The sequence below is a fragment of the Garra rufa genome, chromosome 2, assembly GCF_049309525.1.
Source record: "Garra rufa chromosome 2, GarRuf1.0, whole genome shotgun sequence".
NCBI lineage: Eukaryota > Metazoa > Chordata > Actinopteri > Cypriniformes > Cyprinidae > Garra > Garra rufa.
Window position 1 is genome coordinate 64406052 of NC_133362.1, and position 19375 is coordinate 64425426.

At 38.6% G+C, this 19375-nt stretch overlaps 1 protein-coding gene across 1 annotated transcript in view; it reads right to left on the reverse strand.

Moving 5' to 3' along the window:
* Positions 1-4866: 4866 nt before the first annotated feature.
* LOC141326040 (NACHT, LRR and PYD domains-containing protein 3-like) overlaps positions 4867-19375 on the reverse strand; it is an 83482-nt gene continuing 68973 nt past the window's right edge. The window contains exon 7 of the mRNA XM_073834745.1: positions 4867-5393. Coding sequence (XP_073690846.1) covers positions 4867-5393 — 527 coding nt within the window. The remainder of the gene's footprint in view (positions 5394-19375) is intronic.

Below are 19375 nucleotides of genomic sequence, written 5' to 3' on the forward strand. Positions count from 1 at the left end.
CATGGATTTGTGGGAGAAGATTGTTAAAAAAATAATGTGAGTGTATTGTTAAATGTAGAATTAAGTTCAACTAAACTCACTGTTTTGCTTCCGTTGCCTTTTTGTAGACCGTATGTTGATTAAAAAATAATGTGAGTCTATTGTTAAATAGTAGAATAAAGTTTAACTGAACTCACTGTTTTGCTTCCGTTGCCTTTTTTAGTAGACTGTGTGTTTTAGCATGCGCCTTATAATATGGTGCGCCTTATGTATGGGTTAAGTACTGAAATAGACCCAATAATTGAGACTGCGACTTATAATCCGGTGTGCCTTATGGTGCAGAAAATATGGTTACCCTAATGCTCAAAACATAAACAGAAATTAAGGTTACTGATACTTCAAAACAAAATGTGTGTTGACAAACAAAATGTCAACATTGGGCAAACTGTATGAAAGAAATGCTATGCATATCTGCCATTTAGGGGCCAAGCACCGAAGGAGGTGAATTATTATTGTGCATTATTTTATTTAGGCTTTTAATAAATTGTTGACATCAAAGTGGTTAAATCACATTATAATGGTAATATAATTCCAATATTATAGCTAAAAATAAGCTAAGGTTAAGCATAGTCTGAAAATCAAAAACACTGGGTATATTTCTTTACTGCGCCTCTGATCTGCACGTGCTTTCTCCTGTCTTTCAAATAAAGCCGTCCGCTCGTGTAATTTAAATAATTAATTGTCATTTTGTTGATTGATCTTGAAGTAACTAAGTAGTTATCTATTAAAAAGATTTTAACTAGGCTTGTTTAGCTTTTATGAAAACTGACTATTGCATGCATAAAAAGCCTTAACAGAACAACAGAACAAAAAATATAGTTGGTGACTAGACATAATCATTTTTATGACTCTAGACACTTCTTTGTGGCATAATACAGTGAAATAAAATGTTTTTAGCCATATCAAAATAGTAGTTATGTGTGTGGGGAAAATGTAAACGCTGGCAGTTTTTAGGTATACAGCGACCCCTGGTGGTTCTAGTGTTAAATCAGTGAGTTGTTAACTGAAGAACAACTGCAATTTGTGCGAAAAAACCAGTCCAAATCGCAAATGAATCATTAAGAGCAATTTGCATGCAAACCCATTTAACAGCTTCATAGAAAAGAATCAGCTTTATCACAAATCGACTGCTATCACGTCTCAGTGATGGTGATTTTTCCTTTTCAAAATAACAAGGAATGACATATATTTATGAATGAACAACATTTTATTAATCACAATGAAGTAAAAAGTGCAATATTATATTAGTTTCTGAAACTAAAAATACCAAACAACAGAAGTACTTAATGTGCTTCTTCTTGAGCCACTGCTTTGTTGCGTTGGCTGTGTGTTTTGGGTCATTGTCATTCTGTACCCATCCACAACCCATTTTCAATGCCCTGGCTGAGGGATGGAGGTTCTCACCCAAGATTTGATGTTCATGGCTCCGTCCATCATCCCTTTGATGTGGTGCAGTTGTCCTGTCCCCTTAGCAGAACTGCCAAAGCATGTTTCCTTCTCCATGTTTGACAGTGGGGATGGTGTTCTTGGGGTCATATGCAGCATTCCTCCTCCTCCCAACACGCGAATAGAGTTGATGCCAAAGAGCTGGATTTTGGCCTCATCTGAGCACTTTCACCCAGCTCTCCTCTGAATCATTCAGATGCTCATTGGCAAACTTCAGTGTTCGGGCTGTACATGTGAGGGGGGCCTTGCGGGCGCTGCAGGATTTCAGTCCTTCACGGCGTAGCGTGTTAACAATTGTTTTCTTGGTCACTATGGTCCCATCTGCATTGAGATCACTGACAAGATCCTCCCGTGTAGTTCTTGGCTGATTCCTCACCGTTCTGATGATCATTGAAACTCCACGAGGTGAGATCTTGCATGGAGCCCCAGACCAACAGAGATTAAGTTATTTTGTGTTTCTTCCATTTGTGAATAATTGCACCAAATGTTGTCACCTTCTCACCAAGCTGCTTGGCGATGATCTTGTCCCATTCCAGACTTGTGTAGGTCTTGTCCCTGACATCCTTGGACAGCACTGTCATTGGTCTACTAGAACCCCTCCGTAGACCTCGTAGTGCTGTCCAAGGATGTCAGGGACAAGATCTGCTGTCTTATCTGATAGAATATCCTTCTTTCCTTATTCCATTCTAGATACACTGAAGAGAGAGATCGATCCAGGCTGCTGGACAGAGACAGGTATGTTCCAGTGTTGAGACCTTGAGACCAGCTGCTGACTGAGTGGAGTGCATGTGCTTATATGAGGTAAAGGTAAGTGTATGTAGGTGCAGGTGATTGTGGATGAGGAGCGGTTGTGTACCATGAGGGATTCTGGGAATTGTAGTGTCCAATAGTAGACTGGTGACTGGAAACGAGTGACTTGTGGACACAGAGCAATTACTGTACACAATAAAATATAAATGTCACTGTTATTTGATGGTGGGCAACAAACTGCCAGCAATTAAATAATGATTTTGAAGTAATTGAAAACGATAGTTTTGTGAATATGTTTGAGATCGCGAATATGAGCCAGAATGCTGAATGAAATGTGAAAGTGCATGGTAATCGTAAAATCATCTGCTTAAATTGAAGCCTTCTAAATTTCAAAAGGTAATGAAATAGGCTCTATTTTATTCTTCTGTTATAGTTCTTAAAATAACAAGAGTTTTTTGCTATTTTTGCTAATAGTGATTGGCGAAACAGTCATGCATTTATGGGTTAAAATAAAACCAAAATTAAATACAAAAAATGATCCCATAATCTGAACCCAGAAAGAACCCTTAAAAAGGGCTCTAGATGGAAGGATTCCAAATGTGTAGCACCTGATCGAACCCTTTGAAGTGCATGATGGGAACTCCTTTAAGAGTTCCAAATATGAAGCTGATAGAACCTTTTCATCTAAGAGTGTAGTCAGACTTCTGCTGATTTACTAAGGTGAAATGGAAGATGTAAATATATTGTTGATGTCTTTGAAATGTTATGTTCTTTTTCTGAGGTAAATCTTTACAAGATATTTGTTCAGACATTTGGCCCATTAATTGAAAGTCATTGGTAAAGATTTACCTAAAAAAACAAGCTTTTCTTTCAGGGACTGGAAAAATGGCTGTCTCTAGGGTAAGGGTTAGGCCACAGCCTTTAAATAGTCATATAGTGAATGATATGTTTTGAAGCAAAGGTATGTAGGAGGACAACCCCCTACTGTTGCCCAGCACCAGTTTGAATTAGCCTTTGACATTTGTAATGGACAGAAATAAAACACATGTAGGCACATTTAATATCACAACTTAATGTGCATTTACCAATGGTGAGACAGTTTACCTGTCAATTAGAAATGGTAATGACCTAGAGTTTGAAGAGGGGCAGTCATATGTAGTGAAGAACTTCACCCTCTCTCCACTGACTATTAGCACATACATGGCACAAATAGTAGTTACTCGAGTCTCCAGTGGATGAAACCCATTTTGGATGCATTTTCATCCTATCACTGGATTCCCACCTGATATTTAGCATGATTTGTTGGAGCGTATTGAGCCTGTTGAGTTCACCTGGTGCATTTGTGAAATGGTTCGACTGAAGTATTTCAGCCTTGAAGATCTAACCAGAAACATTCACACGTTTCCATATCAGCACACTGATAGTCTTGATAAACCTCAGCAAATCCTCCCAAATTTTGCTGCCAAACTAAACAGTGGTGGGAATGGGCTGGACAAATCCACTCTGCTGATGTAATTACCACTTGTGGGAGGAAGTGAAGTGTCTGAAGGATATGAAGCATAAACCATATTGATTATGCCATCATCGGTGCAGTTATTTCTCCATCATTCACCATCATCAGCGCAGTCATCTCTCTGTTTATGTGGTAAGCGATATCTTTTGTACTGCAATGTAACAGGCTAGTGCTAGCATTGAGCTAACCGTGTCCCTTAAGTGGCTTGCCTTGTTTAACTTATGTGCTGACGTTAATGATGATTGGGCGATGCAAATGTTGGAGGCGTAACTATTAACGATCCCGGGAAAGTTTCGTAACAGTCGTTGTTATGTTGGAATTGACCTATTTTTAGGTGCTCTTATGCAAATACTAGATTTATATAAGAAGGAGGAAACTATGGTGTTTGAGACTCATGGTATGTCATGTCCATGTCCTGAACTGTTATTATTTAACTATGCCAAGGTAAATACAGTTTTCCATTCTATGGCACCTTTAAATCAACACCAAATAACTTTTTATCCCTCTACAGGTTGGAAGCGGAATTGCAAACAGCAATATGTTTCTCACAGAATTCTTCTGCTGGGGGTTTATTTCTGAGGTAGTAGTTGTTTGTGTTAAATGCAAATAGCTTTCTTTTATTTTTATTAAACATTGTGTTGCAGTTGTTACGTCCTTTTCTACATTTGTATTTCCATGACTAAAATGCATTACATGCATTGTTTTCTACATTGTCTGCATTTTTTCCCCCGACAAGCATCTGTACTTTGCTGGTTGCTAACTGAATAGGCTGTGCACATTTATTTAAATTTAGAAAACCACCAGTTGCCTCATTGGTTAAAAAAATTCCAAACATTGAATTTAAATGCCATTTATTTTAATTTAATATTAAAGTAACCACTTTGATAGTCTAAAATACTTTTCAAACTGTAATTTGATTACCACCCATGCATAATGTAACTATTATTGAAATACAGTTGTTTTGTATTTAAATATGTAACAGCATTAAATGTATTTCGCTACTCCCCAACCTTAAGTATTAATGTCATGAAGAGAAAAGATGAAACTCTATAACATCTATAACTCTTGCTAATTTATTATACAGCTCAAAGCATTATGAGTAGACAGTCTCTTCTGATTCATCGACACAGTTTCACTGATGAATTATTATAATAAACAGCAAACCCAGGATAGAGCGGCTGAGTGAATGTGGTTTGGACTGTGTGGATGAGGCTCATTGTATCAGAGACACTGTAGAAGGACAGAGTCCCTGCACTGTGATCCACAAACACTCCTATTCTACGATTGATGGAGTTTACAATGAGAACAGTCACTATGGTATTGTGTATGAATGAGTATCTGTCAGGAGAGCAGATTAAACTCCAGGACTGATCATTACGTCCAAACCCACACTCATCAGCTGCCCCCTTCCTGCCGATGCTCTTATATGACACTGATATACGAACGTCACGTCCACTCCACTCAATCTCCCAGTAACAGCGTCCACACACACTTTCTTTACATAACACCTGCTCCCAGTTATCAAATCTGTCTGGATGATCAGGATATGGTTGTTTGTCATACACCCATGTCACCTCTTTGTTCCCTTCAGACAGTATAAGACGAATGTGTGCTGTGTTTGGATCCAGTGTGAGAAAACAGGAATCTGAACACAAGAAAAAAAACATTTAGAGCACAACAATAATCACTACAGCTGTGTGTGTGTGTGCCTGGTATTTATCACATGAGGAAACATGCTTATAAATTTTGCCCAATTAGTTTTTTTGAGGAAGTAAAAGTGTGCAAAATCTCCTGTGAGGGCTAGTTTTAGGTGTAGGGTAGGTGTAGGGCGATAGAAAATACGGTTTGTACAGTATAAAAATCATTACGCCTATGGAATGTCCCCAAAAAACATGTAAACACAACTAGGGCTGGAACAACTAATCGATAAAATCGATTATTATCGATAACAACGATCCTCATTATCGATTTACCGGGTCCGCCCACAGTGCACGTACAACTTCAGAGGATCACGTCAAATTACAGCACTAAATGACGCATTTGTATAGACACTATGCATCTAAGAATAGTGGAGGAAACAGACTGAGATGCTGCAGGAGAGTTACGTGAACCGAGCTGCCCAAAACAGGAGAATTCCTTATTTTAAACTTGAAGCTAATAGAGTGATGGCTTGCCCTGTGAGGCGCTTTGAGATCCGTTTGCATCCTCAGTATGAAAACCTTTCAGTTTACGGTCATATCCTTATCTGTAAATGTCACATTCACACGAACATTTACATTTATGCCTAAAAGTCCATTCTGGCAGTCTGTGTTAAGTTCAAATCTTTAGGTTACTGAATGAGCTTCAGACAGGAACACAGAACACAGAGAGACAATTAATACTCAGCGCAAGAACATTCATTGTGCTGAAACATCTGTCGTTGAATGTCAAAATTTAGATTTAAATACAACATGTAGTGCGCGTATTTATGGAGGGTAGGCTGTTACGGTGGAAGATTTTTACCACCGCCTGTGGCGTGGTGTTTTATATATAAATTAGGGCCGGGACTTTAACACTGTCACGGATTGGTCAGGTTCTGCACCCACAATCACTCCCAGATCACCGTCACCTGAATATTGATTAATGAACACCTGCACGCAATCATCACCAGCACATAAAGCCACTCTCCACATACCACTCATTGTCCGGGCTCGTTCTTGCGAAAGCGGACTGCTAGTGCTTCTCTACGAGTCTCACTATCTAAATACTTACCCTACTGTACTTACCTGAACTCTGTCTCGTTCCAGTTCCAGTCTTCTGTGTCTTCTCAGTTCCAGTCGTCAGTGGTGGGTGGCCATAAGCTGACTTCCACGTGAGCGGAGGTTGGTGGACTCACGGACCCTCAAGTATACCTCCTTCTATCGTTCTTGGAATCCTCCCGTCTCACCTCCTACAAGGAAAAGGATCTGTTATTCCCATCAAGTTCCAAACCGGCTCAGAAACCTTCCTACTATCACGTACTCACCATCACAGGATCTCCGTTCACCTCCGGCACTGCTGCTAACATTAATAAACATCACTTGTATCATTCTTACCTTGTTGTCCCGTCTGCTTCATAACAAACACGTTTAATTTAGATGAATTAATTACACAAAAATAATAATAATATGATGCCTCATATTTTGGACACATCCACATAACCGCTGAAGGCAAACTGTACACTGTATAAGATAGCATGTTGTAGCGCATGGATTGTCCTTAACAGTCTTTGTTTCCCTAATGTTTCAGATCAGAAACCTGATAAAGACTGTGAACAGAGGTCAGTACAGGGTTGAAGCAATTTTTTTCTTTCTATTCTATATTTTTTTTTTCCAATATCCTTTTTCTTTTCGTATTCTCAGGTTATCAGATCTTCCTAAAAGGAAAAAACAGTAAGCTAGTTCAAAAGTGAAGAACTACCCACTGAATCAGTTGCAAATGTAAGAGCGATGACGACAAATCAAGAGAAGTTGCGGATACTGCTTGACTGTATGCATTATGATGCCTTTCTTACATGATTTGTAACTGGTTTTATTGAATTTAGGTTGTTGCTTACGGTTTGTATGTGGGGAATAGCAAAGACGATAAGGTTGACTCTATTACTCTACTCTAAATTGACTATAAACAGTTGAAACAAGCTCAGCTGATACAATTAGAAAAAGCTATATATATATATATATATATATATATATAGCTATATATCCCCTGCGTTGGAACCTCAGAGTAAAATTTTAAATGTTAAGAAGTATGAATAATCTGCCTTTGATGAAAACATCACTTTCCTAAAAAACATTGTGTCTAATTTACTCGGTAGCATGATTGCCATTTTATCATGTACAGTATTGACCACACATTTATCAGACTGATAAAAGTAAAAGTACCCGTATATTAGGCGTAAAATTTGAATGTAAGTATGTGTGTTAAATAATTGAATAAACAAATTAAAACAGTGAGTGTAAAATAATGTTGTGTGTTTCGCGATTAGTTGCAAGCATTCATGAGATGGACTGTGGAGATTTCTCCTTACATTGGGAGTCTCGTATGCGTCCGAATGTTTTTCATTTAGCTTTTTCAGAACAACTGTATATTCCCAGGAGAGCCCTAGAAGACACTCCTCACATGTGTTGTGTGATTTACGCGTAAAGTCAGCGAGTATTCGAAGAAGATGCATTGGGTTTCTTCTTATAAAAGACACGGAGATGTGTATTATCATCTTTAAAATAAGTGCATGATGTGTTTTATAAGTTCAAAACCTCAATAAATGTTGGATACATGTTTAAGATGTACGATGAATGATTTGTTTTGCTGTAGTAACATGTTTATTACTATGTTTTACCACTTCAATAAACTTAAAAATATAAAATGAATGTGGTATAATGATTTGTTTTGCTGTAGTAACATGTTTGTTGCTATGTTTTATAACTTCAATAAACTAAAAATAAAAATGAACGTTGAATAATGATTTGTTTGCTGTAGTAACATGTTTGTTACTATGTTTTAAATGTATGATCACCTAAAAGTATTGTAAAGGTATATTTTTATAAACATGGAGATGTTTAGTATCGTCTTTAAAATAAGTGCCTGATGTGTTTTATAAGATCAAAACCTCAATAAATGTTGGATACATGTTTAAGATGTACGATGAATGATTTGTTTAGCTGTAGTAACATGTTTGTTACTATGTTTTATAACTTCAATAAACTAAAAATAAAAATGAACGTTGAATAATGATTTGTTTGCTGTAGTAACATGTTTGTTACTATGTTTTAAATGTATGATCACCTAAAAGTATTGTAAAGGTTTATTTTTATAAGCATGGAGATGTTTAGTATCATCCCTAAAATAAGTGGGTTATGTGTTCAATAAACTTAACCCTTTGAGCAGTACGGTCCCACATATGGGATTCTAATTTCTGTGCCCCTGGGAGTACGGTCCCACATATGGGATTTAGAACGTTCGGTGACGTCACGCAGCTGACAAATTCAAACTGCGCTTTGGCGCGATGGCTGGCGCTGAGCCAGAGACGGACGAGCTCTGCACTTGTCATACAATCACAACTATGCAGTGTTTTTAACTACATAATGCTTATTTTAGGTTTCAGACATTTAAATACACATAAGTACTAGTAAAAGGAGACATTTAGAGTTTGTTAAATACACACATAGGTCTATGGAAACAGCAAATAACCATCTATTCAAATATAATTTGCCGATGTGTTTTATTTCTATCACATACACATAGGCAAAGTAACTAAAAGGTTCACTCTATTCCTCTTCTAGTTCACCAGCCACTTACTTGCATGTATTTCGGGAGAAACAGATGAATGTACTTGATGTAAACGCGGCTGACAGGACTCTCTGAACTGCAGCGCGAACAAACATTGCCGCGCCCATCTCACGTTACAAATCACGATCCAGATCATTTACATAGGGGTTTAAACGACGAATCATACTAATTCACACATATTTGTGAATCGGAATATTAGATAGTTCAAGGCATGGTAAGCAAGTGTGTGAGTATTCTGGATAAAAAAAGGAAACACGAAATTAAAGCGATCCATCTGTCATACAGTGTTATTGTGACTGTGTTGTGTCAAGTGACAAGCATGACGCGTCGCCATGGAAACAAAAGGGACGAACGTTCTAAAATAACGGTCGCTTAAAAAAAACTCACTCTCGGGGGTCCACTAGAATATTTTAAACTCACCACTGAAAGGGTTAAATGTTGAATACATGTTTAAGATGAACGACGAATGATTTGTTTTGCTGTAGTAACATGTTTGTTACTTTGATGCCTTGTATAATTGGGAACTTTGGGGCTTTGGGAACCCTACTGATGTTTTGTCCTACCCTGACATTTGTGTGTTTCCAGCACCTTAAAACATATTTATGTTTATGATTATACTTTATTCAGCACAAATTGCGCTACAATAATACGCACACAAGCGTGATCGTACATGTTTGTGTTTTGAGAAAACAAACATTTTTGTGACAATATTTTTCATGTTTTTATTTTGTCTTTTGCTTGAGTCACTTTTTAGGTTGAAATGTTTATAGGACTTATTAGATCACAAATTTGTTTACTGATTTGGACATTACATTGATATAACAACGTAAATGTGATTTATGATTAAATGTCTTGAGTCCTACTATAATAATTTAAATGACTTACAATATTTTATTACAAATGGAAGCGTGTTGAACTTTTTGTGTGATGGGTAGGTGTTCACTTTGTACAGTACAAAAACTTTATAAAAATATACTAAATAATATTTATTAAAAAAATATATAGAAAGTTTACTGTGATTGGGTAGGTAAAGGGGTTGACACAGTTTCAAATTGACATGTCCATGCATGTCCAGGTCCTCTGACATGCCCAGGCATGTCCAGGCATAATCCTTATGGTTTGTAGTGATGGGTCGTTCTTGAACGATTCGTTCATTTTGAACGAATCTTTAATGTGACTCGGGAAGAACGAGTCGTCTCGGGAGTGATTCGTTCAGTCGCGCATGTGCAATTGCGCAACTATGAACGAACGACTCAAACCCGAAAGACTCGAGAAATGAACTAATCAATTCTGTTTCCTGCTCAGCCAGCATAGGTTAAGCTTATGGGGCTGTCACGTGATGAACGAACGACTCAAACCCGAGACTCGAGAGATGAACTAATCAATTCTGTTTCCTGCTCAGCCAGCATAGGTTAAGCTTATGGGGCTGTCACGTGATGAACGAACGACTCAAACCCGAAAGACTCGAGAAATGAACTACTCAATTCTGTTTCCGGCTCAGGCAGCATAGGTTAAGCTTATGGGGCTGTCACGTGATGAACGAACGACTCAAACCCGAAAGACTCGAGAAATGAACTAATCAATTCTGTTTCCGGCTCAGGAAGCATAGGTTAAGCTTATGGGGCTGTCACGTGATAGACGAACGACTCAAACCCGAAAGACTCGAGAAATGAACTAATCAATTCTGTTTCCGGCTCAGGCAGCATAGGTTAAGCTAATTGGGCTGTCACGTGATGAACGAACGACTCAAACCCGAAAGATTCGAGAGATGAACTAATCAATTCTGTTTCCGGCTCAGATCGCGTTAGTTAAGTTGATATGGGGCTGTCACGTGATGAACGAACGACTCAAACCGGGGGCCTCATTTATAAAACTTTCTTACGCACTGATTTGATCTTAGAGTGTTCGTACGATCAAATCCACGTCAAAGTACAGATTTATAAAAACCGTCTTTGACGTGGAAAAGTACTTATCTCCACGTCAGATTCCAGCTTGGCGTACGACCGTTTCCTTGTGATAATGCCTGGTATTGCTGATAGTTCAGCCTCACTATAATTTGATTTCTTGCACTCCTTTTTACTTGCCATTGTCACAGAGTTTTTGCTTTAGGAATGAGCTCATTTTAATTAATTAAGCAGGGGCGTTTCGACGGCGGAACATTCAGCTGCACACAATTCCATGATCATTTGTGATTTATAACCGAATGTCTGGCGGACGCATGGATTTCGTGGTACGTTCGTTTTCTCTGAATCGCTATTACGATCAAATCAGAAAAGTTCTTAGATAAAATCAAGGATGGTTTCTACGCAAGTCTTTATAAATGAGGCCCCGGGACAGATAGAGATGAGGGAGCTAATCATAGACTGAAGACCCAGGTAAAAAATGAATTAATCTTTTCTGTTTCTAATAGCATTATAGTTTTGTCTTATTTGTTGTGTGATCAACGTTTGTATAAGCAATACATGTGTTATGGAAGTAACACGTAGCTTTTTAATTATATTTTGGTAAATGAACGAAATGAACGAAATGACTCGAAAAAAGATTCGTTCATTTTGTTGAACGAGACTCAAAGATCCGAGTCGGTAAAATGATCCGAACTTCCCATCACTAATGGTTTGGTCTGTTTAAATACATTTTTCCCTTTACTTATTTTGACATTGCTGGCTCACCATTACAATATTTACCACTACCTAAAAACAAGTGTAAATGTTTTTCTTTGTATTATATCATGTGTGATCACACCGTTTATATTCATTTCTTTTTAAAGAAGAGAATAAGACTTGAAGGACTGAATGTGTGTTTGTGAAAATGATTGAGTTACACCGTTGAGGCCCAAGTGTTATCATTTATATTTTTAAAACATTAAAGACTTTGTTGATATACTTCATCGTGCGGTTATGGATAAAATAAGAAACTAACATGTTTGATGTGAAATAAATTATGGTTAAGCTAAAATATAAGCAATAGCCATGAGGAATAAGTTGCATTATGTTTATTTAAAGTAACTATGAAATAAATGTGTTACATTTAAAATGTTTGCAAACCCTCTCTTTCACACAGTAATCCAGTCCGCAGAAATCTTCAAACAGTGGTATAGTGTGAGAACTAATTCGGACCCACTGCAAAAATGGTTGTGGGATACAGAAGACCAGCTCAAATAGAGCTGCACTCGTAACTGTTGTGTCTATTTGTTTCCTATTATTTTTTATAACAACTAATATATTGCTGAAAAGGTATTTTATATAAAAGCCATCACATGTATGGTCACTTTTACATGAGATGTTCAAATGTCCATCTCATAACTGCTGTGCCTATTTGTCTCCTATTTTTTATATCAACTAATATTTTGTTGAATATGCAATGTATATACAGCCATTACATGTATGGTTACTTTTACATACAGTGTGATAGGGACTGGAACACAAGTGTAACTGTGTAACGTGAGCTCATGAAGCACGCACGGGCAGGCCTGCAATGAGAGCAATGCTGAGGAGAGACAATGAGAGCCTACAGAAGATACTCTTTTTAATATTATCACATAGACTGTAAAAAGGTGAGGGACTTACTTTTCAAATATTAGAAAATGTATTATCATTATGATTATGATTATGATTATTTACAAATATATATTGATAAAAGGTTTACTATTATTTGTACTCATTTTATAATTGTTGTTGTTGTATGGTTTTGTAGCGAATTTAGCTCAAAAGGGAAATGTATATAAATAATGACAATTAATTTTGATTAATTACCATTATTTATATCAGCCGCCAGTAGTAACTGTAGCGGAATCGAATCGCCATCAATTAATCTGTTCATCTAGCGAACATACAGGGTAATTTTGTATCAACCCTAAGCAATGATATTTTCTTGGCCACAGAAAAATAACATTGTTACACTAATAATGCATTAGAGCATGTAGCTTGATCGGAAATCGTAAAGGGACATTAATTTGCCAGGCAGAATCAGAGACTCATGTAATTTGTGCACAAGAGTTTTATTAACTAACGACTAACATATAACTAATCTAAACAAACAAACAAACATATACTCACTCATACAGGGTAGGGTAGGAGGATGGTTAGAACAGTACAGGAAAAAGGGCGTGAGGAAACCATCAGTTTCTAATCGAAAACATAGCATACGATAGCTTTACACCAAACCTCTGTTTAGTGGAAGAAACGATACTTGCATTCGACCGAGGGTCTCGTGGAGTCTCTGAAGAAGTCCTGGATGGTTCCATTTGATGGCCGAAGTTGCAATTTCTTGAAACTCCGAGGTTGTCCTTGACTCTGTTGAGGTTAAGAGAGTCTTCTCTCCCAAGTTAGCAGTTCTGAGGAACCGCAGGCCGCACTTCAGAGCTGGGGATCCAGAGACGGTCAGGAGTGAAGATAGAGAGATGTCTGATCGTGGTCATTCTCATGATGATAAGTTCCATGGTTGGGTGAAATGAACTCCAGTGGTGTTAGTCTGACTCTTTTCAGGCTGAGGAGAGTCCCACAGCTCCATGTGTTGAGGCCCCCCTCTGGGCCTGGGCCTGTGGAGGCCCTCCCCACAGGCAGCAATCAAGTTTTCAGAAGGAACTGGTCGGAACTAGGTGTGAGCCCTTTTAACATCTAGTAAGATAACACCTCTGAAAGTGGACTTGACCAATGAGAGAGGCTGAAATTCCGAGCGGGGGGTTTCGCAAATGATGTGGGCTTTTACGACCCTTTGTTTGAGAGCAAGGTATTTTGCATGTGGGTAAATTCATGTAAATCTACTAGGGATTCATGAAACTCTAATATGTTACCTGTGTATCAACATATAATATGCATCATCTTTTAGATCATCAAAATACGAATTCAGAGATACTAAACATGACACGTACATAATATATCTACATGAGATATCTATCTATATCTATCTTAACACATGCATAAAACATTACACAAATAAAAAAAAAGAAAAAGACAAGGTACATAAACCACAATGATATACACAATGAATGGACCATTTGTGTGTTCATTCATAGGATGGTTTTCCTATAAATTAGGGAAGAGTCCATTTCAGTAGGCCAAATGTCTTTCCTAAAGTTGCTGCATTCCTTTGGATCGTAAAACTGGTGTTATCAGATAGTTGCCCTGGCAACTGAGCCCTTAAGGCCCAGTTGCTTTAATGTTGGTAAAACTGGGGGTTGTTTCTAGAATGCCAACCTAAAGTTGGCTCGTTGGTTTTAAGGATAATTTGTTAAATGTAACAAATAACTATGTCTGATTGGTCCAGACGCTACAGTTTTCTCGGGGCCATAGTCAGATCTTCCATCGACTCTTTGTCCCATTCCCTCTCAGGAGTTTTAGGTGAGTGTATCGCGTCCATGTATTTCACAGCTCTTTTTCAGATGCTCCGCAGATATGATGGGGAAACCCTATTTATCTTTGATGAACGCAACCTGATACCCGTGCGATACAACACGGATGTGGGGCTAGACCGTAAAATCGCCAAAACATTCTTCAAACCTTCATTCCTCATCAAACACCGGACGGTCACGCACAGCTGCTGTATTTCCTCCATCCTGATGACGCCAAACATAGCATAGCTTAGCATAGATCATTGAATCCTATTAGACCAATAGCATCACGTTTAAAAATGACCAACAAGTTTTGATTTTTTTGTCCTATTTAAAACTTGAATCTTCTGAAGTTGTATTGTGTACTAAGACTGGCGGAAAATGTAAAGATGTGATTTTCTAGGCCAATATAATTAGACACTACACTCCCATTCCGGTGTAATAGTCACGGAAGTTTGCTGCTGTAATATGGACGTAATATCAAGCAGCGCCTGGAAGTAGTTCCCAGCTATGCAGTTGGTCACGTTGTGCTGCGTGATATTACTGCGCCTGCTGTGCCCATATTATGGGAGCAAACTTCATTGACTATTACATCGGAATGGGAGTGTAGTTCCTAATCTTATCGGCCTAGAAAATCGCATCTTTACATTTACAATCTATGCTTAGTGATATTGCCAAAAAAGGAGAACGGCTGAATGGGTTTTAAAACGGTAAAACTCAACTTATTAACTCAGGGGTGGTGGAGAATGAGCCTATTTCCAAAATAAGTGGAGTGTTCCTTTAACACTCATGTTGACAATAGCCAGTTTGGTTTCAGTGTGTACCAGGGCTAACAATGAGCTGGACAGGGTCAACGGTTTTGCACCTCAAACCACGAGCCCAAAATCAAGCAGCATTTCCACTGACAGAAGAACGCTTCTGTAAAACCCACCCCTAACACGCCTCTCTGAAGCAAACATCACACAACCCCAGCATTTGACCAGCGAGGGGAAGATTAATATAACAATGTTAGAAAAAGCAGCTTAAATACTGAGGCGGATGATAAACTGGTGTTTGTCTCAATCCACCGTGAGTCACCAGATGAAGCGGTCCGCTGCTTATTTACATGCTTCACTTTCAAATGTAAGCCATATGTAAGGTTGATGAATGATTTTTCTGATATTTCCTGCCCAATATACTCCAATTAGACCTAGATGTTAACAATCTCTCTAAGGTTTTTGACATGGACACATTTTTTTCTGTGACTGACCAAGTAAAAAATATAAGTGGACTCTTCTCATAAACTAACTTTCAGTAAACTATTAAAGCGGCAGCCCTAGTCGAGTGAAAGCGACGACCAGACTTTATTTCACAAACGTCATCATTACACCAGAGCAATACCACATGCACACAGCCCTTATTTACCTATTTCATATGAAAATATTACTCAATCCTAGCAGTGAATAGTAACATTTAAAATATATGATGAGACACAAGTCTTTTTTTATCATTTTGAGAACTCAGACACTGTGGATGCGCTTTACTCACAATAAATAACGTTCATCATTAGATAAAATATTACAATGTTACACGCAATAATTATAAAGTTTAAATCGCTTGTAAAACATATAAAATAGACTGAACGCATTGTATGAATTTAAACACTTTAAATGATTAAAACTACAGACCTTCCTGAACTGAAAGCAAACACAGATGCAGGAGCGCGCCTCAGCCCTATGACGTCACATTACCAGATCCAAATAAAAGTCCTGTTCACGCGCTTCTGTCTACAATCCAAAACTGCGTAGATATTTACAATTGACATATGAACCTATGTCAATTGTATTAAGAGTTTTTTTGCTTGGTGAAATACATATTAATATATATATAAATATATATATATATATATATATATATATATATATATATATATATGTATTGTGGCGGGAGTCCCGAGGAACAATCAGCGTCGCCCTGGCAACTCATCGGAAACACCTGCAGCCACTCAACACGGACCAATCGATCACGGCGAGATCTGCTTTATAAACGAGCCCCAAAGGACAGAAGGGTGAGAAGCTTCTCCAAAGAGCCAAAACGCTTACCGCCTCTCTCTATCGTTCCTTCCACAGACTCGCCGTGACGATTGGGCCGCACCAAGCCTGGACCTTTTCACTCGGGGTGACCGCACGTTCCTGCACCCACCCCTCACTGGCCACAGTCACCGAAGAGCACAAAAGGACAGAGGATTCACGAGGCACCGAGCACCGAAGACGCCACATCACCCATTCCCTGTATTATCTCCTTCACTTCCACACTGTTTTTCAATAAACGCACCCTCCGGGGCACACCAAAGTCTGTTGTTCTGTCGTGCTATTCCCCGCCCGGCCACAGTATATATATATCATATATATATATATATATATATATATATATATATATATATATATATATATATCATCAGTATATTTAACCTCATAGCGTTCCTATGTACCGCCGGCGGTACACAGCATGCTTTAAGGGTTAACATTTTGACGTATGACAATCAAAAGAAAAAAAAAAGCTAAACATGTCACATATCTTTGGAAAGCTGAGATTCTTGTGATTTGAATGACACAAGCCATTTTAAGATACAATCAACACAGCGAGTACAATTAGTGTATTTGTCAGACCACTAACAACCAAATAAACAATTTCAAAACTGACAGAACTCACATATGAAGCCTCCTGTTAGTCCACTGATTGATAACATTCCAACAAAAGTGGTGTAGTTAGACTGCAAAGGGTCCAGACAATCTAATTCAGTGAAATATTTAGTCCATAGAACATTAACATGTCGATAAACATCCACGGAATGTAGTAGTCGCATTTCAAATTAGCCGGCGGAGCTATCAAATCTATGACGTATTTTATAGTGTAGCGTCTTTTGACATGTAAAGATTACGGATTTACTGATGTCAAAATGGCCGCTGACCTCTGCCCTTTAGATTGACACCTCATTTGAACCAATCGGTGCAACTAAACGGTGTCAACAGGCAGCAATAGCCAAAGAGTGCCCGGGATGAGAAATGGTGCCGCCCTCTCTTTGACGGTCAGTAGATCTATCCAACTACAACAAATCTTTCAAATGACTGTCTTATCTGATAGCCAATGAACTCCTGAATATATTAATATGCCGCTTGATGGGGAGGATTCAACCTGTGAAGCGTAGAAGTCCGTGCGTAAAGTGTCATAGTGACTCATGCGTCTGTGCGTAAATAGCGTTCGGAGAGAGTTTACGGTTGAAAGATGTCTAGAGGTAAAAAATGGCAAAGAAAACTAGAAAAACAAACTTCTCGCTTGAAGAAGTTGTTGAACAGTGTACTCGGCGTGATAGTGATGAGTCGGAGGAAGACGTTTCTGAAGAAGAGAGCGATGTTTCATCCATTGATTCGGTTGCAGAGGAGATGTTTTTGGATGGAGGAGACGTCACTCTTGACAAGTAAGTGTTTTATTATATTATAAAATTATATTTCTATATATTGTACATATAATTATATATAGTATACATATTTTACTGTATATATTGAGGTATGTGTTTATGTTTTGATGTGTTTCTGATAACTTATGTAGTGTGTTGTTGTTTTTTGAGTTCTTTCTGCTAACTTCTGACGTGTGTGTGTGTGTGTGTGTGTGTGTGTGTGTGTGTGTGTGTGTGTGTGTGTGTGTGTGTGTGTTTTCAAAGACAATCATCTGACATAGAATCAGATGAAGTCTGGGAGCCAGTCAACAAAAAGTCTCACACTGAGAGGCAAGATGACAGCACCTCATCAGAAGAGGAGCCCTATCCCTCACCTTCCCAGAGAGGTTTTGCCAGGACGGGGGAGAGGGAGAGGGAGGGGGAGAGGGAGAGGGAGAGGGAGGGGAAGAATTGGCAGCAGCAGCAGTCAAGGTGAGATGTCAACCGAGCATATCTGAAGAGAGATGGAATGATGTTGATATTCCAGACGTGACACCTCCACAGCCCACCTTCAGACCCACCAAATCACCAGGACCTCAGCTCATACGTACAGCTACCTACACAGTTTTACAGCTTTTTCAACTGTTTTTTACGAACTCCATGTTACTGACAATATTTCAAAACACCAATGACTTTGGTTCAACTCACCACTCAAAGCCCTCTGACCCGTGGATTGATGTGACATTACAGGATATGTTTGCATTCATGGCCATGGTCATTTATATGGGTCTAGTAAAACTCCCTGCAATAACGGATTACTGGCGAGGTGGAAAACTGTACAGCTTGCCATTCCCTAAAAAGCTTATTGCTGGAAAGAAGTTTCTTAGGATCTGCCGATCCCTTCACCTTAGTAGCTTGATGGACGATGCTGCTAATGAGCAGAGAAGAGGGACAGCAGAATTTGACCGTCTCTGCAAAATAAAGCCAATATACACTGAGATGAGGGATGCCTGCAAAACAAACTATCACCCTGGCCAGGAAATTTCAATTGATGAGCGAATGGTTGCCTCTAAAGCGCGTATAGGGATAAAACAATATATGAAAAATAAGCCTATTCGCTGGGGCTATAAACTTTTCGTTCTGGCGGACTCAAGCAATGGGTACACTTGGGACTTTTTTGTATACGAAGGAAAGCTGCAGGGAAACAGTGGCAAGGAACTCAGTTATGAGTCAGTAATGGAACTTGTTGACACACGGTTGCTTGGCACAGGGTATAAACTTTTTGTTCTCTCCTGTTTCTCCAGTGGCGAGACACAAGGGATGTGTTCATGTGTTCAACACTCCACACAGCCCATGGTGAGGACACTGTTCAAAGGAGAGTCAAAGATGCAGATGGACACTGGGTTTTGAAGGACATCTCTGTTCCACCAGCAGTGAAGGAGTACAACAGGTATGGATTATATATTCAACAATCTTTTATGTTATTTGAAATAAAATAAAATATATGGCTAAATGTTGTTTTTCTGTCCATTCAGGTGCATGGGTGGGGTGGACCTCTCCGATGCCTTGATCAATTACT